This window comes from Calidris pugnax, unplaced genomic scaffold (assembly GCF_001431845.1).
Source record: "Calidris pugnax isolate Ruff unplaced genomic scaffold, ASM143184v1 scaffold20, whole genome shotgun sequence".
In the NCBI taxonomy this organism is placed as follows: Eukaryota; Metazoa; Chordata; class Aves; order Charadriiformes; family Scolopacidae; genus Calidris; species Calidris pugnax.
Genome location: NW_015094510.1, coordinates 24,761,889 through 24,785,161, shown reverse-complemented (window position 1 = coordinate 24,785,161; position 23,273 = coordinate 24,761,889). Strand labels below are relative to the sequence as shown.

Below are 23,273 nucleotides of genomic sequence, written 5' to 3'. Positions count from 1 at the left end.
GAGGCCATACGCCTTTCTGCTTGCTCTGTTTCATCCCATTACTCAGTTCCATCTTTCCAGACTACCCTAAACAATTCCCTTTTTTCCCCTGCTCTTTACACCCCTTAAATTTATGTTCTTGCTCACTTGCAATTTCAAATGTAGGGTGTGCTCTCTTGCTGCCTGTTTCTGAACGTGTTGGTACCTGCTTAAGGCACTGAAGTGGTCGGTCCTGTGCCGTGCCAGGGGTGCTGTGCAGGGTAAGCAGCAGTGATGGGGGGAGGAAGCCAGGAGAAGGTATACAGGCTGACTTGGTGCTGGCTTGCCTATAGAACACACACCAGCACGGTGTTGGTATCCCCAAGGCAGCTGTACCCAATCCCACCAGCGTGGAGCAAGACGGGGGTCCGACTGACCCACAGTGCCCAAAACACCGGGCCATGGAGGAGACCAGCACCAAACCATTGCTGGTGACACGACACCCCTCACAGCACACACTTTGAAATGGCTTGCCCAGCAGCCAGCCACCATCAGAGGACAAAGCCCAGTCCTCCCCATTGTCAGGAGGTTTTCGTGCCCCCGTACAGCTGTTACCAGCCATCGCCACGTTTATTAGGGGAAAGTGGAGCTTGCTGCAATTAGAGGCTTTTGCTTAAACGCAGCCCATAACGTCACAGAACAGCAAGCTGGGGTTTGGGTCCCAGCTCAGCACATGAACCTCAGCACCTCCCTTTCAAAATGCGTAATCAGCTGTTCGTTTTTGGTCTTGCTGGAGCTCTTCTTTCCCCTCTAGATTTTCTGCTTTCCCATTCTTTTCCTCCCACTGAAGTTGTTACTAAATATTATTCCCCACATGTATTCCCTTGTATTTTTTCCAAGTTGCATCTCGTTTTATTGTTTCCTGCTCATATTTATTGCTTCTCTGTAGGTCCCTTTGTACTATTTCTCTGTCCTCAGTGAGGTTTGCAACATTTTCCTTCCCGGGATCACTTGCAAATGGACTAACAAGTCACTTACGCCTGTGCCATCCTTTCTCCCTTTCTCCCCTTCCCCATCCACACAGAATGGAGCCAGTTCAGTGGGATCCTGCCCTCCCGTTGGGTTCACAGTGTTCCCTGTTCTGTAGCAGAGCATTTAATCCCTGTGACAGCATTTCTGTGGAACCTGAATGGCCAGATAACACCGGTCACTGGTGCTGGACCCGGCCCCGGGTGCAGCTGGCCTATGGGGAGGCACTACAGCCTGGCACAGGGCTGGCTCCTCTCTCCAGGCTGCAGAGACACCCCTTCCCATCCCGACACTTACTGGTCTTGTAATTTGCCCACAGGAATGCTGTCCTATTTGCTTGGCTTAATTTGTTCTTTACATCTGGAAAATCTCAGCAGGCTGACCCCCAGGCTTTTTTCACCCTGCTCATGACCCTGCACTTCTCACCTTCTCCAGCTCCTCCACGCTGCTTAGTCACTATGTTTTCTCATGGCCTTGTGTCTTCTCCATCTCTGGCTTGTCCCCACACCAGCCCTGCACCCCACAGGGAGCTGAGCATTGTGCTGTGGCAGCTGCTGAGCCAGAACTCTCGTGGGGGGAGCTGCGCTGGATGGGGGGCGTCTGGCTAATGAGTGGAGGCACAGAGTCATTAAGAGACTGTGTGCCCATTTAACAGAGGTGACACCTTCCTGGTTTTCCAAATACTGGGAGCAAGGCAGCAAACATTTCACCAGGCACGGCTGTGAAGTCGCTGGTGTGCCAGAGGCTGAGTATCCACCTACTCCCTCATGCTCAGTAGAAGAGGGGAGAGAAACCTCTCTGGAGCATAACGTGAATCACAGCTCTCAGATTGCAAGTGCTTCCTGCATTGTACCAGCTGCTGGCTTTGGCAAAAGAAGGTTGATTTACTTTTTCTTAATATTTATCAATTTTGCTGGTTGTTTCTGATGAGATGAAGCCGTGCAGGTGGGTACATGCAGCTCACCAAAGTCCTCACCTTGAACTTTGAAAACAGAATCTTCTGTTGTCGCAGGCTCTCTTCACCCACTTAATAGGCTTATAATAACAAAAGTAGAATTCAAATAATCAAGAAAGATTAGAAATAACATATTTTCTCCTAAACATGATAATTCTTCAATTTCAGGTAAGCAATGCCCTTTTTGCTGTTACCAGTTCTTTAGAAAATCTCCAGCCAAATCATGGCAGATGATATTTCAAGCTGAGAAATGTCATTTAATTCAAAACTGAGTCATTTTCCATCAAGCCTTCCTTGTGTTTAGTGCTGAAGCAGCTCAGGGCATGGCCCAAACTGATTTGTCTTTGTGGATTAACTTGAAAATGAAACCAAGAGTAGGATGGCACTGCTTTGGGTCCTATCAATGCTATTAAGCTGGGGCAAGTGAACATCATGTCAAACAGCAGTAATCATAGAACGGTTTGGGTTGGAAGGGACCTTCAAAGGTCATCTAGTCCAACCCCCCTGCAATGAGCAGGAACATCTTCAACTAGATCATGTTGCTCAGAGCCCCATCCAACCTGACCTTGGATATTTCCAGGGATGGGGGATCCACAACCTCTCTGGGCAACCTGAACCAGTGTTTCACCACCCTCATCAAAAAAAATGTTTTCCTTTTATATCTGGTTTAAGTCCTCTCTCTTTTAGTTTAAAACCATTCTCCCTTGTCCTATTACACCAGGCCCTGCTAAAACACAGCGTTAAAATAAAACTACTTACCTGTCTCCCTTCCAAGATATTGAGCAACTTCCTTCACTCAGGTTTGGAAAGCACTTTGAGAGCTGACGGGGACAGGCTGGCAGAGGTTTGGAAGCTGCTGGGCACGGAGCCGAGCTTAGCTGGGCCACAGACTGCCCGGAGCTCGATAGCCCTGTGGCCACTCACAGCAGGGCAAGCCTGAGCCGTTCCAGGACATCGCTCCTCCAAGATGAGGACACCAGCATGTTGTGCAGTCTCTGTTGTAATTTATTACCTGAATGGTAAATACTGGCTCATGCAGCTGTTAATTCCCTCAATATTTGCTTTTGAGAGAAAGAATCCCATTGACTTCCCACAGGAACCAGCCTGCGTGTGAGCGTAGGTGTCTCGTCATGGGGAAAAAATGATTCTCAGTTTGCACTGATGCAAACTAAAAGCAACTGCTGTAGAGCTACTGTGCAGTCAGAATCGGGCTCTCGGTTTAAAAGCTAAAACCTTCACTATGTACAGGTAAATACACACAGTCATCATGCAGGATTTAATTAACGTGTATGATACAGGTACGCAGTTCAAGCTCTGATACCAGGCACGTCCAAATGAACCGACACCAGGAGCACATTACCTTGTATTCCAGACAAAAGCCTGTTTTGGCATCCTCATGGGCACTTCCCGCCACAACATGGAGAAAGGAAAGGCGGGGACGGGCCACCACAGTTACAAACCCAGCACTTCATACAAACCCAACCCACAGTCTCTTTCTTCCAGTTTTCTTTCTCCTGAGGGACTGGGAGATGCTCCTGCAGCCTGTACTGGTTACCAGCAAGTACCACCAGGTCCACGACATCCGTCAAGACCAACAAGCCAGTCTTGTTTGTTTTACTGTGACAACTGTGCTGGATAGCTGTGACCAGGCTGTAGGTCAGTGCCAGCCAAGCCATCAGATGCAAGGTGGTGTGACTGCTGAGGCTCCTGGACACTTCACTGCAGGATTTATGTGCCAAAATGCCTTGAAACCTGGCGGCTTCATCACTCAAGGCCTGCTTCACGTGGCCCAGCAAGCTCGGTGTCCCCACCACTCCAACAACGTGCCATCCTCAGGGGCAGCACCTGATAGCATGGGAAACGCAGAGGGCAACCAGGACCACTTCCTCCACCATCACCCCACTGTCCATCAGGTCAGTCATGGCATCAAAACTGCAACATGAGCTCCCTCCAACCAAGCTTCCTCAGGGAATATGTCCTGGCTGAGCATGGCCACCACAGCAAGGTCTCACCAGCATGGTTCACCATTCCCCCAGCTTGGACACAGCTCAATCACCCTCTGCCCTAGAGCTCCTTCCTCAGCATGGGTAGCCGAGAACCAGCAGTGGCTTTCAGTGGTGTTGCAAGCCTCATTTCTCTGCAGCCCCATATTTCTGCTGAGGAGAAACTCGCTCCTTCCAAGTTTCTGAGGACCCGCAGCACCCCAGGAGGCTGGGGGCTGTGCTGGAGGGAGGTGGCTGGGCACCGCCGCAGCAGCGCTCCCAGAAAGGGATTATGTTTCTGAAATCTTCTTGCTTAACATTCCTCAACCAGACCTTTCTCAGTTACACTTTTATTTTTTAATGCTCCCATTTCAGACTTGAGCATTAATCTATGGGTTTAGGGACTTTGATTCTCCTTTGGTCTGGTATGAGGCACCAAAGGCTGCCGGCAACGCACTTAACAGCTGCTCCGGCAAATATTTGGCTCTGGGACCTGAGCACTAGCCGCTCTCACAGCCTTGCCTGTCAAACTGTTAGAGGGAAAGTCTCTGAGGTGATTAGTCAACTAATATATCTAATAAGGGCTTTAAGCAGCAATCCATTATATTTAACAATTCTGAGAATCATTTCCCTCTTAGCGCGCTGTGCAAGAGGCTGCAGTGCCGGGAGCAGCGAGTTCTCCCATCACCAACCAAATAAAGCTTATTCAGGTTTATCATCAATTTTACTTTGGCATAATTGATTGCCCAGATGTGTGAGAAGCTTTTACACACAGCAAAGTTCCTGCAGCCTCAGGCTTGCGGGCTGGGCTCCGCGAGGGAGGCCTGGGGAAGGAGCAGGCGTTCACCGCAGCACCGCAGGGATACAGCCCCAGTTCATCGCTGGCTCTTTTATTTCTCTGCAAAGGAAAAGCAGGTATTAGGTCTGGCTTCTGGGATAAAAGCGTTCTGAAATGTGCTCAAGCAGTGACTCGTAAAGGGAAGAGGGGAAGTTTGGCTTACAGCTCCTTTTAGTTTCCTAATTTAAAAAAAAATCCAGAAGTAATTTGCTGTTTTAAAAAAGTCTCTCCATGCTCTTAAAAGGGGTTCTGCCGGCAATCTATAAGGAAAAAAGCCCCTTCATACAGTTACAGCACTCTAAGGAGGAGGAGGTTTAGCCAGACTATATATAAATATGCATTTTGTTCCTGATAAAATCCATTTAATTCCAGTATCTAATAATATTTGGACCAAAAGATCTCTTTGTTAAAGCTCATACACCTTCGTTACTTTCTATAGAGATCTTATAACATGTGTTCCCCATGGTCACCAAGAATTGAGTAAGGCCAATTTTTTCTGCAAATTTAATTTCAGCTGTGACTTGATTATCCCTCCCAGCTGGGTGCATAAGTGATAGTTCTCTTCAGGAAGGATTATGCTGCTGTCGCCTGGAATCAACTGTGCCCTGAGGTCTCAGCGCCCAGGATCTCCGTTGTGCCAACTCCTGCTCCCCAGCACGAGGGACGAGGTAGTTCACAGCTCACTATGAAAAAGATATTCATGAAATGGGAAGAACTGGGGCAAAGGGGATCACAGCATGTGTCCTCGGGGGGATATGGATGCAGGGCTACCGGGGACACGAGAGCCTTTGTGTGGTGCTTCACACTATCGGCGTTGCTTGAGGCAAGTGGAGCTTGAGAAGTCCTTCTCCGGGCAAGGCAACGGGCAAGAGCCGGGCAGAGTCAGCTGAGCACCACCAGCAGAGAGTGGACATGATACCCCTGATCAGGCAGGAGAGAGCCTGGCCCTACTCTCAGGATGGTTTGGAGAAAGGCATCTCTCATGGTTTTGCATCACCTCACATCTCAGTGGACCATCACATCGCTCTCCCCCTGCTAACACAAGGCTCTGCAGGCCCAGTATTAAACAAGTCTCCTGCAAATTTAGCTGCCAGAAGGGAGTAAAGGAGATTTTAGCACTTAATTTTTCCCTGCTGCATCTACATGACTTAGCTGGGACAAATGATTTCCAAGGTTTATTTTGGTGAAGCCTTGGTGAGATCAAGTGTATCATTTGTAGAAGAATATCTGTCCATCTAGTTTATATAAAAAGATGGTTCCCCCCCCGGAGACACCATTCAAACATCAGGTACGTGCTGTAAGATCACCAGTACTATTCTTATTCATGCTAGTCTTGTGTTTGGGGCCTGATTCAAGACCCACTAAAGGAACCCGGTTTTGTCCTTGGGCACGAACAGAATCACAGAATCAGGTCCTTAAAACACACCCAAAAGGTCACAAAGAAAAAATATTCCACTCCGCAGCTTTGCAGGCTAAATCTCAAACGCATTTAACATTGAACTTTTGCTGCATAAAACAAACAAGCCTCAGTCCATTGGATTGCTTTAATAAAAGGTTTATTGGAAATATTTTTGTGCAGACATACAACAGTCAACGATGCTGTTCAAAGCTACAAATTTGCTAAGTTTTCCGAACCTTCTAAAAATACAAGTAAATGACCTTCATTTGTATTCAGTCTGGGAGGGAAACAAACTCCACCGTAATACGATGCTGTATTTAAACTACCAGAGGACATTAATAGGACGTGAAAATGGTAACACTTCTAGAGGAAAAAACCCACACACCACCGCTGCTCTGCTGGGAGCCAATTAAACATCCCCCCACAGCACTGCTCCTCTCTGCATATCCAGATTAAAACCTCCCCATCTGAAACAATATTTAAGCAATTCGAGTACAGATATGACAGACAAGCGGGCACATGACTTGGCTCGCTGATGAAAAAGATGCTGTTAAAGATCCTGTCACTCAAGCTGCTGAATATCTGACCTCCCAGAGCAACGGGCTGCACTTTGGGGGCAGGAGGAGGGAACAGGGGGAGGTTTTCAAGTCGGACGACTCTTCCAACACACACGTGCTCACACAGTCCCAGAGGGCTTGGCTGCCTCATTGCTTTATATTATCTGGAGAGCTTTTTTTTAATTATTTTTTTAAGAAAAATAGTTGAAAATCAACTTTGAGCAACTTTCCAATCTAAGAGCTCATGACAGTAAGAACAGCAAGTGCCTGCATTCCCTTCCTCAATCAAAGCATCCACCAGAAGCACAAAGGAGAGCGTATGCACTGTCTGTTAAAGTCCATGTTTTCTAAGAAACCCTGCAGATGTTTGGAAATTGATTAATTTATGCCAAGACGACATCTGGAACATCTTCGCAGGGAAGCCACCCAGTGAGGTGGTCAGAATTTAAAACAATCACGTCTTTCTGTTAATGTTGGCTTTTTCCCTTGGCTTCATCACTCCATAATTACAAGGGTGCTGACCTCCCAGCTATGCACAGTGACAGTTTGGCAATATATTAGTCTTTTCTTCATCGTTAAACTTCTGCATGACTGCCCAGAGCTAGGCTTGCCCACACAGAGTTTGTCATTTACCCGTTCTCTTTCTCTTTACTAGTTAACAAAGATGCTGAGAGAGAACGATCCCCTTGTGGCAGATTTCCGGAGAACTCGTCTCACCTTCTTCATACTTAAAGGAAGGCTTTGGAGAAACACCAGCACTCAGCTATTTTACCTTCTGTCCACACCACAAACGAGCAAGCCATGAATCCAAATTAAACAACTCCTTGGCTTCACACTCTGTCACAAAAAGTCCCAGGTCCCCAGATTAGCAAGCCCCTTCCACCAGTTTGGGGGACAGGAACCTGCCAGAAGCAACACCCAAAGAGAAGTCCCATTAATTTCCTTTGAAAGAGATTCCCTGTCAGGTCTGAAATAATTTCAGTGCTCAATTCCTGTGGGTCCACGAGGCAAACAGCAGCCAGTGAACAGTTTGGCCATCTGTCACAACCCAGAGAACAACCTGCTAGAGCCCAGGAATGCCAAGCAGGGGGCTTCTGGGGGATATGTTCTCTTTCCCCAAACCCAGGACTCAGTGCTCTCCCTCCCTTCCCAGAGCCACAGAAAGAAACCAGAGAAGTAAGCTTTATCACGGCTCTTTAGGGAAGGCTGAGGAATCCCTCCCCTCCCTTGCATTTAACAGTAGCAGAGGTCTTGGCCAAGCTATTTCATTTCCCAGCCCCTTCAGCTCTCCAGACAGCCCATCCAAAACACGTTCCTGGCCAGCTAAACCCGGCCAGGCTGCAGGTCACCGAAAAGTGATCACCTTTGGGATTCACTTGTGTGGCTGAACAGCACAGGGCACTTTCTGGTTTTCATTTGCAAACGAGGCTCAAAGCCTCCATTAATCTTGCTGCTAGGTATGAAAAGGTATGGAAAGAGTTATTCTCTGCACCCAACGTGGATCTCTTTTGTTGTCATCTATTGTACTGACCTGTCCTGTGGTCTTCTCCAGACACACAGCTCTGGTCGCAAGCACTGAAGGGTAGTGGGGGCTCTCTTGGGTGTCTGGAGGATAAGGTAAGAGGATCTGAGCTCTCTCCCTCCCCGAGCTATTCAGTTCTGAGAAGTCAGTGTAAACAACAACATAAGACTAGTGAAAATAAAATGTGAACAGGGCTGTGTTAACTGTGTAATCAAACCAAGGAGACTTGCCCCAATGCCACACAGGAGGAGAAACCTCTAAGAAAATAATGTGTATGGTTTCAGCAAACAAAGCACCGAGTCTTTCATGAATGGTACAGAAAATGGATAAAAGCACGCTTCACTCTCACAGAAATTGCTTACAGCTCAGCACCAGGAAGAATAAGCTCTAGAAGCCATCCATCTGAAAGCTGAGGTCATGTCAAAGGCCCGACCTCATCAGCACTAACAGGTCATTTCCAAAGAAGCAGGGACTGTGCTCCTGGAGCAGCTTGTTTTACCCCTGCTGCTGCTCGGAGAGTCCCCCTGGCCACCGTCCACCATACAAAGACAACCATGTCACCAAGTTAAATTCAGCCTGGCTGGAGAGCTGCCCTTCAGGGTGGGATCTGGGACACAGCTCCTGGACAGAGGGCTTCTGAGGAACAGTGATGTGGCTGCAAATAAGGAACAGGCTGAAGAGAAGTGTCACTGCCTGTTCACTCACTCGCCAGGTGAAACAGTTGCTCACACAGGGCCTGACCGGTGGGATGGGAATGGGTCGTGTCCAAGTCCAGTCATCAGATTCATAACCTGCCGAGTCTTCATCTCTTGCACACCTCTCTACCCTGACTGCACTGACAATTATGAGTTATGCCAAGGGACAACACTTCAATTGAAAACTCTCCCCGTTTGACGGGCACTTTGGCTGTGCCTCTCACAGCTTCTTGTGGGAGAGCCCCAGGGCTGTGCCCAGGGGACCCTGCAGGTACAAGGTAGGGAGAAGGGTCTGAATCCACTCGGTGCTCAGCATCCTCGAGGAGGTGTAGAGCTGCAGCACGGACTCTGGGAGACATAAGTAAAAGGGTCCTTCCAGACAGGACACAAGGAGCCCAGCTGTCTAGAGACTGACCATGCATGGGCAGTGCCATTTCTCAGAAGCAAACTGCTACCCAGATGCATCAGGTACAGTACCGTCACAGCCAAACTCTCCTGCAACTCATCAGGTATTTCATATCAACACCATTCATTGTGAGACTCAACAAAACAAGACATGAAGAGCTCTCCCTGCAAACTTACTGAAGTTTAAGGCATCGACACTGTGTCATGATCCAAAACTAAGGTAAAATACCCTCAAGTGTCTTAAAACTCAGGAGAAATCTGCCAAATCCGAAGTGCTTCTCAGGGGTGAACACCCACTCAAGGGCTGCTCTACTTCAAACTTGAGCTGTGAGGCATTACAGCAAAAGTACAGTCCTCAGAGTATTTAAAAAATGAAACTAAGTCATTATTTATAAAACTGGAGAATGTAAATAGGGCATCACTAGTCTGCACTGATGACTGGAGGCAATGCAAAACTGTAGATTTGGTGAGTTTGCCCTCCAGGGTAAAATAAGCCTGCAGGACCCGGACACTGTAAGGACCACGCACGTCTCAAGCTCTTGAGGCTGTCCACAAAGGGCCAAGCTGCACCTGGTGTGGCCACTGACTATGCCATAGTCCTTGCATTTCACTTACTCTGGTCCACCTGAACTTTCTGTTATTTATGAGCATTGACTATCCCCCAGCAAACACAGTCCAGTAGATGCTGTAAAAATAATGTAATCTTGGTAACAGGAGAGTTCCCTGCAGCATCTGCTCTTAGCTGCTGGCTCAGGCAGGGGAAGAGACTCCGCATTTTTGGCGTGCAGTAAGAGGCGTGTGGTCTAGTGAAGTGCAGATTAGCGAGGCTTGACTGTTATCTTAATTTACAGCCCATATAGTTCATGTTAACTCCACACACATTTTTAGATACATTAGCAGCTTAGTTTGACTCAAATACTTTTATTGGTTATTCGCCATTTCTCCTTGACAAGTTATTACTGACTGCCCATGCTGGCTCCCTACAGCAAGACCCGAAGCCCTGTCAAGGAAAAGAAAAACGTCAACAGGCTTCTCAGCAGTGCTCAGCTCAGCTCCCGCTCACCAGCTTTAATTTGCTACTAGGCAATCGTTAAAGGAACAGCAGCTTCTATGTAAGCAGCGATTATGGTGTAACAAAGAGGAGCATCCCGGTTTAAATTGGGAAAATCACTGCTTCCTTCTGAATATTCATCTTCCCCCCTACACACACACACTTTGGTCAGTGCAGAGAGCTGCCCAAGAAAACCTTTTCTGCTCAGCCCTAGGTAGTTAGGTCTGGACAGTCAAGCAGAAATGTCCCATTCCTTCTGCTCCGATACCCTGTCTAGTCGATAACACTTTCACACAGCGCTTCCCAAGCTTGCTGTTACTGCCACATGTGTTTGCCTTAATGAACAAGGAATTCTGTTGACGCGGAGCAGCTGCCCTTCTCCTTTTGCTAACCCACCACCGGAACACACCTCATCACCGTTCACCAAGACAAGCAACTCCAACTGCCAGGCTACAGCATATTACAATGCATTAATTCCTGTAATGACTCCAAAGAACAAGAAGAATGCCAGGTCTTGACCTGGGTGGGCTCTACAGGATTAACTCAGCTAGAGATTAAGGCCTTACAGTGATGATAAAGTCTGACCCGCCAGCCCTAGTGTCACATACTGTATAGCCCTGTGACAAACCCCATGTGTAATTCCCATTGAGCTGACATCCAACACACGCACCTCAATCTAAGCCACTATTCACTCTAGGGAGGTTTTGTGTTTGTGACACACGCTGACCTCAATTTACAGAGAGGTCAAAATGATACAGCCCGTAGTCTGCACTAATAAAATAAATCACATTAGATGACAGCTGCTCCTCCCCAGCATCTCTCATTATGTTCTGTAAAACTTTGTTGCACTAAGTTAAGAACAGAAAAGACTCCAGGATCCTTTCCATTCTCTGCTCAACACACTTACTTGCCTTTCTTCATTATTCAGAGGGGTTTTTCTCGGTATCCTCCTGAAAAGCCTCCAAATTGTTTACATACCAATGTTTAGCGTGTGGCTTAGAGTACAAAGACTAAGCTGATCTCGCTTTGTCTCGGTGGGAAGTTAATTTTCCTTGTGTTGTTACAAAAGGAAGAAACAATTAGTGGTTTTGAGGACAGGCTTACACCACACATTTCCTAAATAGATTTTGTTTCTAAATAAAAGAAAGTGTTTAACAGGTTAGATCAGCATTAAGATTTAAAAGCTCCCGGGATCAGGTTTAGCCTCCCGTTCTTTATTCTCTCCACTAGCATTCGTGCCTTTAAACAAAATTCATCTCCCAGAAAATATACACACCCACACTTGGCCCCTTGACATTCATGCCTATGGCAAAATTATTTGCACATTTCCCTTATTGCATAATTGTCTCATTAGCACTGCAGAAAGAAGGTGATGACTTTTCCCTCTGTGCCATCAGCCTACTCCAAGAGCAATGCTGCCCAGTGCTGCAGGAGCAAAAGGTGCTTTTTACCGTGGTAGGGGACTCCGAGCCTCCGAGGTGGCACTGGGAATTGAACTGTGACACTTGAGTGCTGGCATTTACTCACAACCCTTCAGGAAGAAGCAGCCAGTGGGCCAGGCTGGCGTTTTCCTTTTCCTTGCTAAACATAAATATTCATATTCAAATTGCTTTTGGATATATTTAAATCAATAAAAAGTTCTGGATGACGGTCAATAGGGCAAAAAACAGCGCCAAGTTTTTAAATGCACAGATGTAGTATATACATTAACCATGAAACCTGGCTAAAACACAGCAGTATTTACTTTATGCTATTCAGAAACGTGGCTTGGCGACTAAAATTAATAGAACTTGTCTGGAGGACAGCATAAGCTTTCTAAGAGCTCTTTCAGCTTTAACTTATGCCCCAGTTTTTGCTTTTTTTTTTTTCAAAATTCCAATCTATGCAGCAGCACGCCTGTCCTACTGGCACAGTGAGGCCATGGAGCCAGCATTCCTTCCATGGCTCAAGGGTCTGAGAGCATCTGGAAGCTTGGTGATGGATCAGATCTAGAAGAGGGGCTGGTTTGGCTGATCAAACAAACTGCAGGTCTCCTCTTCACAATGCCCAGCTCTGTGTGTGTACGTGTGTGTGCACGCATGTGTGTAAACCCTTCCTAACCTTCCTTCTATCCTACCTGCTCAGGGGAATGCTTTCGTAGGGTTATGGTACCACCTTCCCATGTGGATGCAGATCACCTTCCTCAACATCTGACAAGCTTCTATCTTTTAAGTTCTCACTGTTTTAACGTCTATTGTTAAAGTGGGAATGGGATCATGGAGGGAAATCCCAGGCTACATTTGAAGTGCACATCCAAGTACAAGCTGCAGAGTTACCAGGAGGCACCTTACTTGAGTTCATCTTGGTGCACAATGCCATGCACTCAGGACAACTGCCCTGCTGAGGTGTCCGACTTCCACAGCCTGGCTTTGTGATTAAGCTATTAACGGTTTTAGAAAGCTAAGATAGAGCCTTAATAAATCCTGTAAGAGGGCAAGGAATATTCTAAGTAATTCACTGCTATCTTGTGTTAATCTGTCATAAGAAGGCAAATAAGCATTTTTAGCTACAGAGTGTGTTGCAATCAACAATTTTATGCCAAATTGTCAGTTAAAAATTTCAGCCAAATTAGTAAACAGTGAGTATTAGAGGGAGTAAGGTCTGCATGCGGCCGTGTGCACTTGGTCTGTGTGTAACAAAACAGGAAATCTCAGCACCCCGTTCCAATTAAGCAAAGGCTGATTTCGCATGGAACATAAATTTTCTACTTTTCTCCCAGAACAACCTTATGTTGATGTTTTAAATAGTGGTAAAACATTGTTTTTAATTTCACACCTCACATAGCACAGTCAAATGCTTCATAACAACATAAACAAAACTTTAGGCAGAGCTTTGCGACTGAATTCAAACAATGATTTCCCCCCACAATATGTACTCGAGGGCTGCAGGGAGAATACAGAAACTTGTTGGCTAAGGCCACAGAAATGAGTTCTCTGGTGTTTTGGCTACTGCTGCCAACCCTAATCAAGAATGTGTTAATAGTGGATGCATTGATCCAAATCCCATTATTCCCACCATCCATCAAGTGAAGAACCATTTATTCTATTTCTGCTCTCCTTTTGGTTGTATCATAGGATCGAACAACTTCCGACTGGGAAACAACACCGTGTTCTTCTTGAGAAAATGCATACCCATCTGAAAAAGCAAAGGAAAGAAAAAAAGAAATAAATCACTGAAGTTAACCTCAAGGGCACAGACCTTTTTTAGGAACAGTTTTAGGCATCACTAAAGTTACATGACTGAGACTGCAACAATTTTCATTTCTACATTGTGCTTGTGTGATTTCCAGCTGCGCACCCACGTGGCACAGAAAGGACGTTGGCTGCCAGCTCTGCTGTACTGCTCCCTCCCCCAGGCCAGGTTAGTGTACACACTCAACGCTGAGCTCCGAGTTAACCTGACTAACAAACTGCAGAGGGATTTGGATACCATGTTTGCTCCCATAAAGGCAGAGATTTGCATTTTGGCTCGACTCCCCAAAGTCTGCTTGATACCAGCAGTTTCCCTGAAGGAACATGGAAATGTCTAGACCACAACTGGATCTGAGTCCCATCTTCCTCTGAACTTCATTCAGGATTTTTTCTGTGTGCAGGTTTCCAGGTGGCATCTGACAAATCACACCAAGAAAACTCTTGATTCTGTTGGCTAGTCACCCATATCTCAAATAGAGCAAACAAACATCTGGATATCTTTATTTTGCACAAATTAACTCAGTTAGCTAGCACAATCCCCTGGTCTCCCTAGAAATTACTCAGATGAAAGTAACCATGTGTCTGATTTCTTTCAAAGTACCGTGGACAAGGCAAGTGACACTTCTGACATCATTTGCAAAACACCATGTTACTGGTAAAGCAGTCACAACAATGGTGGCAATCATGGCAGGGGGGTTGAAACAAGAGGATCTTTAAGGTCCCTTCCAACCCAAACCATTCTATGATTCTAACTAATGGGCACCTGTGGTGAAACACCAAACAATATCTAAAGCAGACACTACCCTACAGAAAATTCTGAAAGGAAAACTATAGCAAAGGACAGTAGACTCTGCGATACCAAGGAAAGGTGATTTTCAGGTGAAAATGGGTAACCAGAAAGAAAAAGAGGGGCAGATTAGCGTAGTTCCAAAAATAGAGAAATAGGAAAGTCACAAGCTCTACAGAACCAGAAAAGGCTCTGTAGTAGGAATGTAGGCAAGAGTCAGGAGATGTGAACTCTGGCTGGGAGAACCCAAGAACAGCACCATGCCTTACTCTCCATGGGAGACTCTCCATCCCCCCCCAAACAGCTCTGGAAACAGGAGCCTGCGAATTCTGAATCCAGGCAGAAAGACACCACATCAGATAAGGACAGACGTCCCAAGTACTACCCAGAGATTATCTCCTCTCCCACAGAATGCAGGTAAATGTCCCCTCTGAAGCCACTGGCACAACACACACTCCCTTAGCAGGAGAGCCTGCTATCAGCAGGTTAGCTGGCCTGAACTACAGGCACAGTAGGAAATCTTTGCCAGTAAACGGAGAAGATTCAAACAGAAATACATTATCCAGAACGAACTCACATCACATCTCCCTCTTGGAATGACTGAGGCACTCGAACTTTGATTTGATTGCATGACTGATCATTCCAGCATCCCATTCTATCTTCCCTGAGCAATTCCATGCCAATATGTATACATCTACAGAGGTACAGGTTGGGTTTTCCTGCCTCTCGCTGAAGGTTCACAAAGCATATTCATAGAATCATAGAATTTCCCAGGCCGGAAGGTACCTCCAAAGGTCATCTAGTCCGACCTCCCCGCAGTCAGCAGGGACACCCCCAACTAGACCAGGTTGCCCAGGGCCTCGTCGAGCCTCACCTTGAATATCTCCAGGGATGGGGCCTCAACCACCTCCCTGGGCAACCTGTTCCAGTGCTCCACCACCTCACAGTAAAGAACCCCCTCCTAATCTCCAATCTAAATCTGTTCCCCTCCCGCTTAAAGCCATTGCCCCTCATCCTGTCACTGCACAAAATTCAACAAATTCACAAAATGCAAACTCTCTTTTGGAAAAAGTATGTGTATGCTGGATAACTGCAAAGGAAATATGATTTACAAAACATGCCTTCATTTAAAAAAGGGCAAATTCACACTTAAACAAATACCTCCAGTGTGTTTGCTCCATGCTAAGGGCCAACACAGCATTAGCTTTTTTGGCTAAGTTCTCAATGAAAAGTCAATTTGGTCAAATATCATAAGCTAAAGCCCTAAAAGAATGAAGTCCATGCCCCACAACTTGGTCTGCATCAAGATGGCTTTTGCTTATCCAGCAAAATCATTCAGTGCAGTAGACTCTTCAACTGCCGTAACTACTGCAAAGCCAGCAGTGACCCCACGAGTGTGTGGAGCACTCTGCAAAGCCAATACAAAATGCAATCAAAGGAACATGTTCACTGCTCTCACACCAGCAGAAAACACCTCAACATGACAAAAAAAATTCAAGCTAAGATGATGAATAGTGAAGAATACCAGTGGTATCCTTACATCTTGATCTATTCTGGAATACCAGCAATGTGAGTTTTTTGTGTAGATCATGGGAAAGGCTGTAACTCCCATAACATGCACACTGCCCTACTTAATTGAAGCTCAATATTTGGCAGTTTATTTAAAACTTTTCCTGTTGATCTCTATGCAGGAAGATGAGTTCGTATTACAATTTTTAAACTCACATTACAATTAAAATCAAGCCTCAAGCTGTTCAGGCAGCTGACTGTGCCTTGCGGAGTCAGAACGCTGCGAACGCTTGAGTCTCATCCGCGCTCCCCAAGCAGCTCTACGCTTCCACTATTTTCAGACCTCATCCAAAAACAATGAAAGTTTCCATCTGCCAGTTACCAGGGAACTTTTCGGAAGTTTGAACTTTTCCCCCAACGCCGGTTTAAAAACCACACCTATGAGCCTGCCCTGGGAACAAGGCCCTCATTGTTCGGCTGTCCCGCGGCAGCCCAAGGAAGGAGCACATTTCTGTGGGGCTTTCTGGGACCAGCCCACTCACGGCTGTCGCAGAAGGAAGGACCTTTGTACTCAGAGACTTTCCATTAATGGGGGAAAGGAGCACTTTTGAATATCTGTCAGTTGGCTCATTTGTTAAGGGGAGATTCACGTTCTCATCAAATCTAAGGTTTCACTCCTACCAGATATTATCAGGCAACCTACTGAATTTTAAAAGCATCCTGTTGGGGCTTTTTTTTTAATGCTTTGATATTCTATTAGTAGATCAGAATCTAGTCTCCCATTAGGTTTCTAATTTAACACACTCCTTTTCCGCTCACTGCAATGACTATTCTGCTCTCTGCAATGCTGGACGAGAGGAATCGTCTCCACGCTTGTGTCTTGAACACAGACAGCAACACTGCAAGTACAACAGCCCACTCACATGCAACAGCTTCCAAGACCAGGACCAGAAAGGGTCCAGAGTGCTCTTTTTATTCCAGAAAACCTGCTCATGGAAGGACTGTGTACAGTTTAGTCACTTCAGAGATGTATTTTAGAGGCCTCCAACTCCCCTCCAAGGGCTACAAGGATGATTCAAGGACTGGAGCATCTCCCTTATGAGGAGAGGCTGAAAGAGCTGGGACTCTTTAGTCTGGAGAAGAGAAGGCTGAGGGGAGACCTTATTAATGCCTACAAGTATCTCAAGGGCGGGCTGAGGGAGGAGGGAACCAGACTCTTTTCAGTAGTTGCCAGTGAGAGTACAAGGGGCAATGGGCACAAGTTGGAACATAAAGGGTTCCACTTGAATATGAGGAAGAACTTTTTCACGGTGAGGATGATGGAGCCCTGGAACAGGCTGCCCAGGGAGGTTGTGGAGTCCCCTTCTTTGGAGATTTTCAAGACTCACCTGGATGCAGTCCTGAGTAACATGCTCTGACAAGCTCTGGGTGGTCCTGCTTTAGCAGGGGAGTTGGACTAGATGATCTCTGTGGTCCCTTCCAACTCTAAAAATTCAGTGAAATTCAGTGAAACTCCATGCACTCTCCTCTGACACACCTGAACTGTCTGTCCCAGGGCTTTTTAGCCCAAGCAGCGAGAGGGCAGTTCTCACTGGAGGCCTGGCAGAACCCCTGCCTTCTGTAGCACGTCACTATTCCATACACGCGGTGGCATTACTGTTTAGTATAGTCCAAAGTATAAAAATGCCTTTTACCATCATGTTATTTGCCTTTGGAGAAAAATCCACATTCAAATCCACTAAAAATTAAGTTTTAGTTTTGGGGGTTGGAAGAGGCTTTTTTCCTTTTAAATAAATCTCTTCTAGGAAATACTGATTCTTAGATACCAAAAATCTCTTTGACATAATAAAAGTCAATGTTAGGGTATCACTTGGCCAGCCAAATTCTCTCTCAGGCCAAATGTCTGGTTCTGCACAGTTTTTAAGGAGATTTGCTATGATGTCACAATTGACATTTACCAATTAAACAGTAAATACCAACTCAGCTTTGACTTCTCCAGCAACCTCCTTCCACTTACCCTGGGAAACTGACAGCTGCTTTAAATCTTGAACTTTTTGACTGATGCCCTCAGAGATCATTCATTTCTCTGCTTATAAACTACGCCCATGTTTTCTAAGGGACCCACGAGGAATTCCTGACAAACGGTCCCATCTCTTTTGTCCCAGATACTAACCTACCTGCATTTGCACAGAAATTTGCATAGAAATTTGTGTAGAAAACAGAGCCTGATTTCACAGCATCAATTCTAAACTAATTATTCCTATTTTTTTTCTTAAGTTGATTTTAAAAGCTTGCAACTCTATTTGACACTTAACAAATATGTAGCTTGGAAAAAATACAGAATGTATATTATATTTTTAACACATACATGGTAGGAGGAAATAAAGTTTAAGAAGCATCTCAAGTAGCTACCCTGTTGTTTTTCAAATCAAAATGCACCAGCAGAAAAGCGAGAGGAAGAAGGTGTCTGCCAGTGGAGAATAAATGGTGGGATTAGAGCCCTCAGCATGAACACATTATTATTATTTATTATTCGCCAGCCCCCATACTGTGAAATGAACCTCAGATGACAGGTGCTTTTTCTCCGTTGATTAATAAGGTGCAAACCATACGCTCTGCGCTCAGATTTACTCTATGCAATCACCATATTCTGTCAAAGGAAGAGGGATTTTCTTTGCTAGCATAGGAAATCTGGGCCAAGTGCAGTAATCCTCATTCAGACATGGCTCTCTGCATTTCAGGGGGAATTCTGCTGGAGTAGCGCTTAACGAGAGTGGGATTCAGCTGTTTTTAAGAGCATGCTGTGACAAGTGACAACTAAACACTGGCAGGGGGTTTTCTGAATTACAGGAGGGACACTGCACTACAGGGATGATATGGGACTTTCCTTCAAGACGGACAGGTCTGAGGGGACCTGAGCAAGTGGGAAGCACCACCGTTCCCATCCTGCTGGTGAGGTTCTGGGGGCACAGGTAATACAGGTCAGTCACGCAAGAAAAACAGGAGAGGTCAAGAACCATCTTTTCTATCTATGTAGCCTGTCTAAAGGAGATGCTACTTCCACAAAGTCACAGCAAAAAAAACCCCAACAACATGAACCTGGATGGAGACTTGGAGAAAGCTCACGTGGAGAAAACCTCATTGCCAACTGTCTGAGAGGGAAAGCTTCTGAGAGTCATTATTGCTCTTCCCTGGAGTGTGAGCCCCACAGCACACTAAAGGAAAGGGTCCAAAGACATGCCTGAGAGGAACCTGGTGGCATTTCCTGCTCACTCTTAAGAGGCTTTAGAAAGCAGATAGCAACAGGCAATCTCTGATTTCATCTGGCACCTTCACCAGGAACTACACCAAGCCTGGATGCCAGCATCATCACCATTGCCTGCAAGACTCTACTGAGATAGCATTATGTTAGCACATGGGCTCAAAACCATATAAAACTCTTCCACTGAAGTCTCATGACAATGCCATCCAACAGGAACTTCACTTGGGGTTGTTTTTTTGGGTTGTGGTGTTTTTTGGTGGTGGGTTGTTTCTTTTTTTCTTTAAGTTTTCATAAAGTTTCTCAGGAGTTCTACTAATAGGAAGGAGCATTATGTTTGACAGTACAGTTAGTAGCTAGATTTCTTTCATGCGTCTGACAGCTCTACATGATTCAGGAACACAAAAAAAAAGCTAAAGCAAGAAAAACACCCATGAAGTTCTTACACACTTTAAGGGTATACCCTTCCAGATGGACAGGGGCTACTCTGCAAGGCAGCCACCCTGAGCCAGTTTCTTTACTGGGAGGAAGCGTTTAAGAGATTAATCCTGGCTGGCACTCCCGTATGGCACTGGCTGTGTGGCTCTGCCCCCTACTCAGGGTGCTGGATCTGGCAGAGCCTGGTGCTGTATGGGAGCTCCCCAACCATCCGACCTGCCTGAAGGTCTTGTGTTGTGCTAATGCATTTGGAGAGGAGCTGGCTCACCAACAGGGAAATAAGGAAACAGAGTGAGCTTCTGCCTTTTGATACAGGACTCTGCAAACTTATCTCAGTCATCTTTTTCCTCTCACCATGGAACACCAGTTGTAGCCCTGGAGCTCCCCATGAGATTTTTCTCCTTTCCACATGATTGGAAACAAGACTATTTAAGCAGTGTTTCCTCTCCAAAAATTTGAAAGCAGTTGTTGTCAAAAATAAAGTGACCCTCAAACCAGTACTGCATCTTTACATTCTGTGAAAAGAAATTTAATCTCATTTTCCTTCCTTGCTGGGACCAAGGCAATCGATTTGCTTAAGCCTTTGTCAACTCTAACTAAACAAACTATTTTCCTGCTTCATAAACAAGTGTCAGATTCTGAATTGAAATCACACAAGCAATTTTTGAAAGAAGTGGCCTTCACAGGCTAGGAACTTGGAGCCTGCTGGAAACATGTGAACAGCTCAGGACTTCAAACAGAGTGCTTGTAGTGTGATTTAAGATACTGGCCCGGCATGTCAAGGCCACTGCCCTATTCATCAACTCTTTGCTTTGAAGATTTCTAGCATTTAGTAAACAGTTGTACAATTTAGGGTTGTGAAAACAGCACATATGTTCCCTGGATTTCACATGGCCTTGTACATATAGCAGCTCTGCAACACTGGAAAATAGCATTTGACAAGAGATGACAAGTTTTAAAGAGTCATGGATATGCCATAAAAAGCGTCTTTCAATTCTAACAGCTTCACAATCAAAATTTACCTTCATGTGAAAAAGAGACAGCTGATTGTAACCTGGCCTGACTCATTTAGCACATTATCATTTGCATTTACAGGGAAGCTGGTTATCCAAATAAGGATTTATTTTGATATCTCATTTTTCTTTCTTTTCACCTGCTAACAACCTGATGATGTGTTCTACCAGACTAAATGCATCTATCAAGTCTGACTAGTCACCACTGGTGTATCTCCTTTCTGCACTGTGGTAAGTCTCTACAGCAGACTCCTTTGACAGTAATTTATTTATGCATTTTAGGGATTTCTGCTGCCAATCATCACCTTTGGAATCTTCTCAAAGAATGTGTTTGCATGCCCAAAGCCTTGCTGCCGTCAGCATCCCTGGCTCCTTGACACAAAGGATTAAATCCTGGCAGGAGCACATGATCCACGGGACTGCTCTGTGCACTGGCCTCTTTTCCCAGGAGCAATGGTTTCCATTGCTAAAGACCCTACACCCCTTGACAGTGATGGCCTTGCAATGGCTCTAGGAAGGACAAAGACTAGCAGATCCGCCACTGTCCCAACTTTCTAGTCAAATTCCTTGTGGAAAATAAGCATGCTTCAGGCATTTGGGTTCTCAAATCCCAGCCCTGCCTCCATGGCCTGAACCACAACAATTCTCCTACAGAAGATGACACAGCCAGCAATGAGATTTGACTTCCCTGGGATTCTTAAACAGCCGGGGGTGTCACTTCTCACTGCAAGGGCAATGCGAAACCCAAGTTCTGAGTGCCTGCCCCTCGCCCTGAGCGCAGCACTACTGCACGCTGGGGGGCTATTTTCCTTAGTAAGATGAGTGTATTTTGACCATCGGTGTAATCACAAGAGAGACTGCACTTTACCACTAGAAGGGGTTGACCGGACTCCCCGGTCCCTTGAGACAGCATCATCCTTCACTCTGTGTCTGACCTACAGAGCTGTTAAGACCATTTTTAACACTGTGGAAGCCTTTCTAACACTGACAAAAAAAAAAAAAGTCAGGTCCAGCAGATCAAGGCCTGTCACATATTCCTCTAGGAAGATGAATAAATGGATGACCTCTACACCAACAAGAAATGCAATTTATTCCAAACTGCTGCAGTAGCAAGGTACGACGTTGCCTCTCTCCTCCCAGCAGAGGACAAAGAGGGAGAGGAGAGAGGCAGCTCTGCACGCAGCAGCTTTCCTCATCAGAAACACACAGAACCCCTAAGTGGCATTCCTGAAACACGCCTGTATTCTCAGCTAACCACAGCTAATACGACTTTTCATAAAGAAACCATTTCTATTTAAGCTAGGCTCTATCACAACATTTATTTTATCCTGCAGAGTTTGTGATTTTACAGTATTCTTGAGACCATCAGGATTTTACATTTAGAGAACCTGCGTACTGGGATTTTGTCATTTGGGCCTGTTGATTGGATCCTAGGGAATTATCCACATTTGAGCTCCGCTCGCCTAGGGCCAAATACACTAATTCCACTTCCAAGTGTATGTGTCTTGCTTGGCAGCTCAAGCCTTTGCGCTAGATTATCTCTACCTACAATTTAATTAAAAAATAATCACCCTGCGCTTCACTCATCTGGGACTGACTGCTGTGAAACACACATGCATACATGATCTGCTACTTACGTGATACACTTTGCTGGACAGAATGAGCACGGAAAAGGCTCGGAGGAGTTTTCCTGCCGAGCCTTTTTAACAAATGATCACGTTCGTTCACGCTGAGGGAGAGAAAAAAAAAACAAAACCAGTGAGTAACCAGATAATTTCAAGGTAAGAGTCAACTGTATTTAAAGTATGTGGCAGCTTTGACTTTGTCAGTATTTAAGAACGGCTGTAGCATGAAAAAATTTTTCTCTCTTTCTTTAAACTGCACATTGTCAAGAGGACTCTCTAATAATGGAAACTCCTCCTTTCTAAGGCTACTTCGTATAAGTTCACATTTAGTTAATCCATCGATAATACTACCATCATGGTGATTTCTGAATGCCCGATGCCTATAAATTATTACAAACTGTAACAGAAGTCTGACACCAAGTGATATGGAATATTAAAAAGGAGATTTCTCTTCAGTATTACGTACATGAATCATGGCACCCACAAACTGCCTTAGAGAGAAGGAGCAAAGCACTGTGGTTTAGCACATGGTAAAAGGCTTCTATCACACCTGCAAAACAGCCTGAAGCAACCAAAGGTGGGACCCATAATTAATTCTGTCTTCTAAAAAACACACTTCTTTCCGCCTCCCATACTGAAAAGAAAACTTTATATCCAGGTTTTGATTAAAAAGCCCTATGGTTTACACAGTTCCTGTCAAAGGCATGAAAAATTATTACTGAATTTACAGCAAATGAAAATGCAAACTTAAGGTGAAAGATACAGTATGCTTACAATTGGTTTAATAGATGTACACAAATCATTAGAGATACCCTCCACACTGATTTTTATTAAAAATGCAACTCATTTAATCAAGAACTTTACACCCAGAATAAACAAATGATGTCTAAGATCCTGACCTTTCAAAGCACTTAATTATGTATACAAGTCCCACTAAGTTCAATGGTGTTTTAAAAATAATATAGGCGTTCAAATCTCATTGCAATGGAGCCTTAAATAACTGTAATTTATCAGATTATTT

At 45.3% G+C, this 23,273-nt stretch overlaps 1 protein-coding gene across 2 annotated transcripts in view; it reads right to left on the bottom strand.

Annotated features, from left to right (window-relative positions):
• Positions 1-6,301: 6,301 nt before the first annotated feature.
• The window catches only part of ATP8A2 (ATPase, aminophospholipid transporter, class I, type 8A, member 2), a 310,676-nt gene continuing 293,704 nt past the window's right edge, over positions 6,302-23,273 (bottom strand). For both annotated transcript variants that reach the window (XM_014966066.1, XM_014966067.1), the window contains 2 exons: positions 22,265-22,356; positions 6,302-13,565 (listed from right to left, as the gene is read on the bottom strand). In XM_014966066.1, coding sequence (XP_014821552.1) covers positions 13,468-13,565; positions 22,265-22,356 — 190 coding nt within the window. In that variant the 3' untranslated portion in view covers positions 6,302-13,467. The remainder of the gene's footprint in view (positions 13,566-22,264; positions 22,357-23,273) is intronic.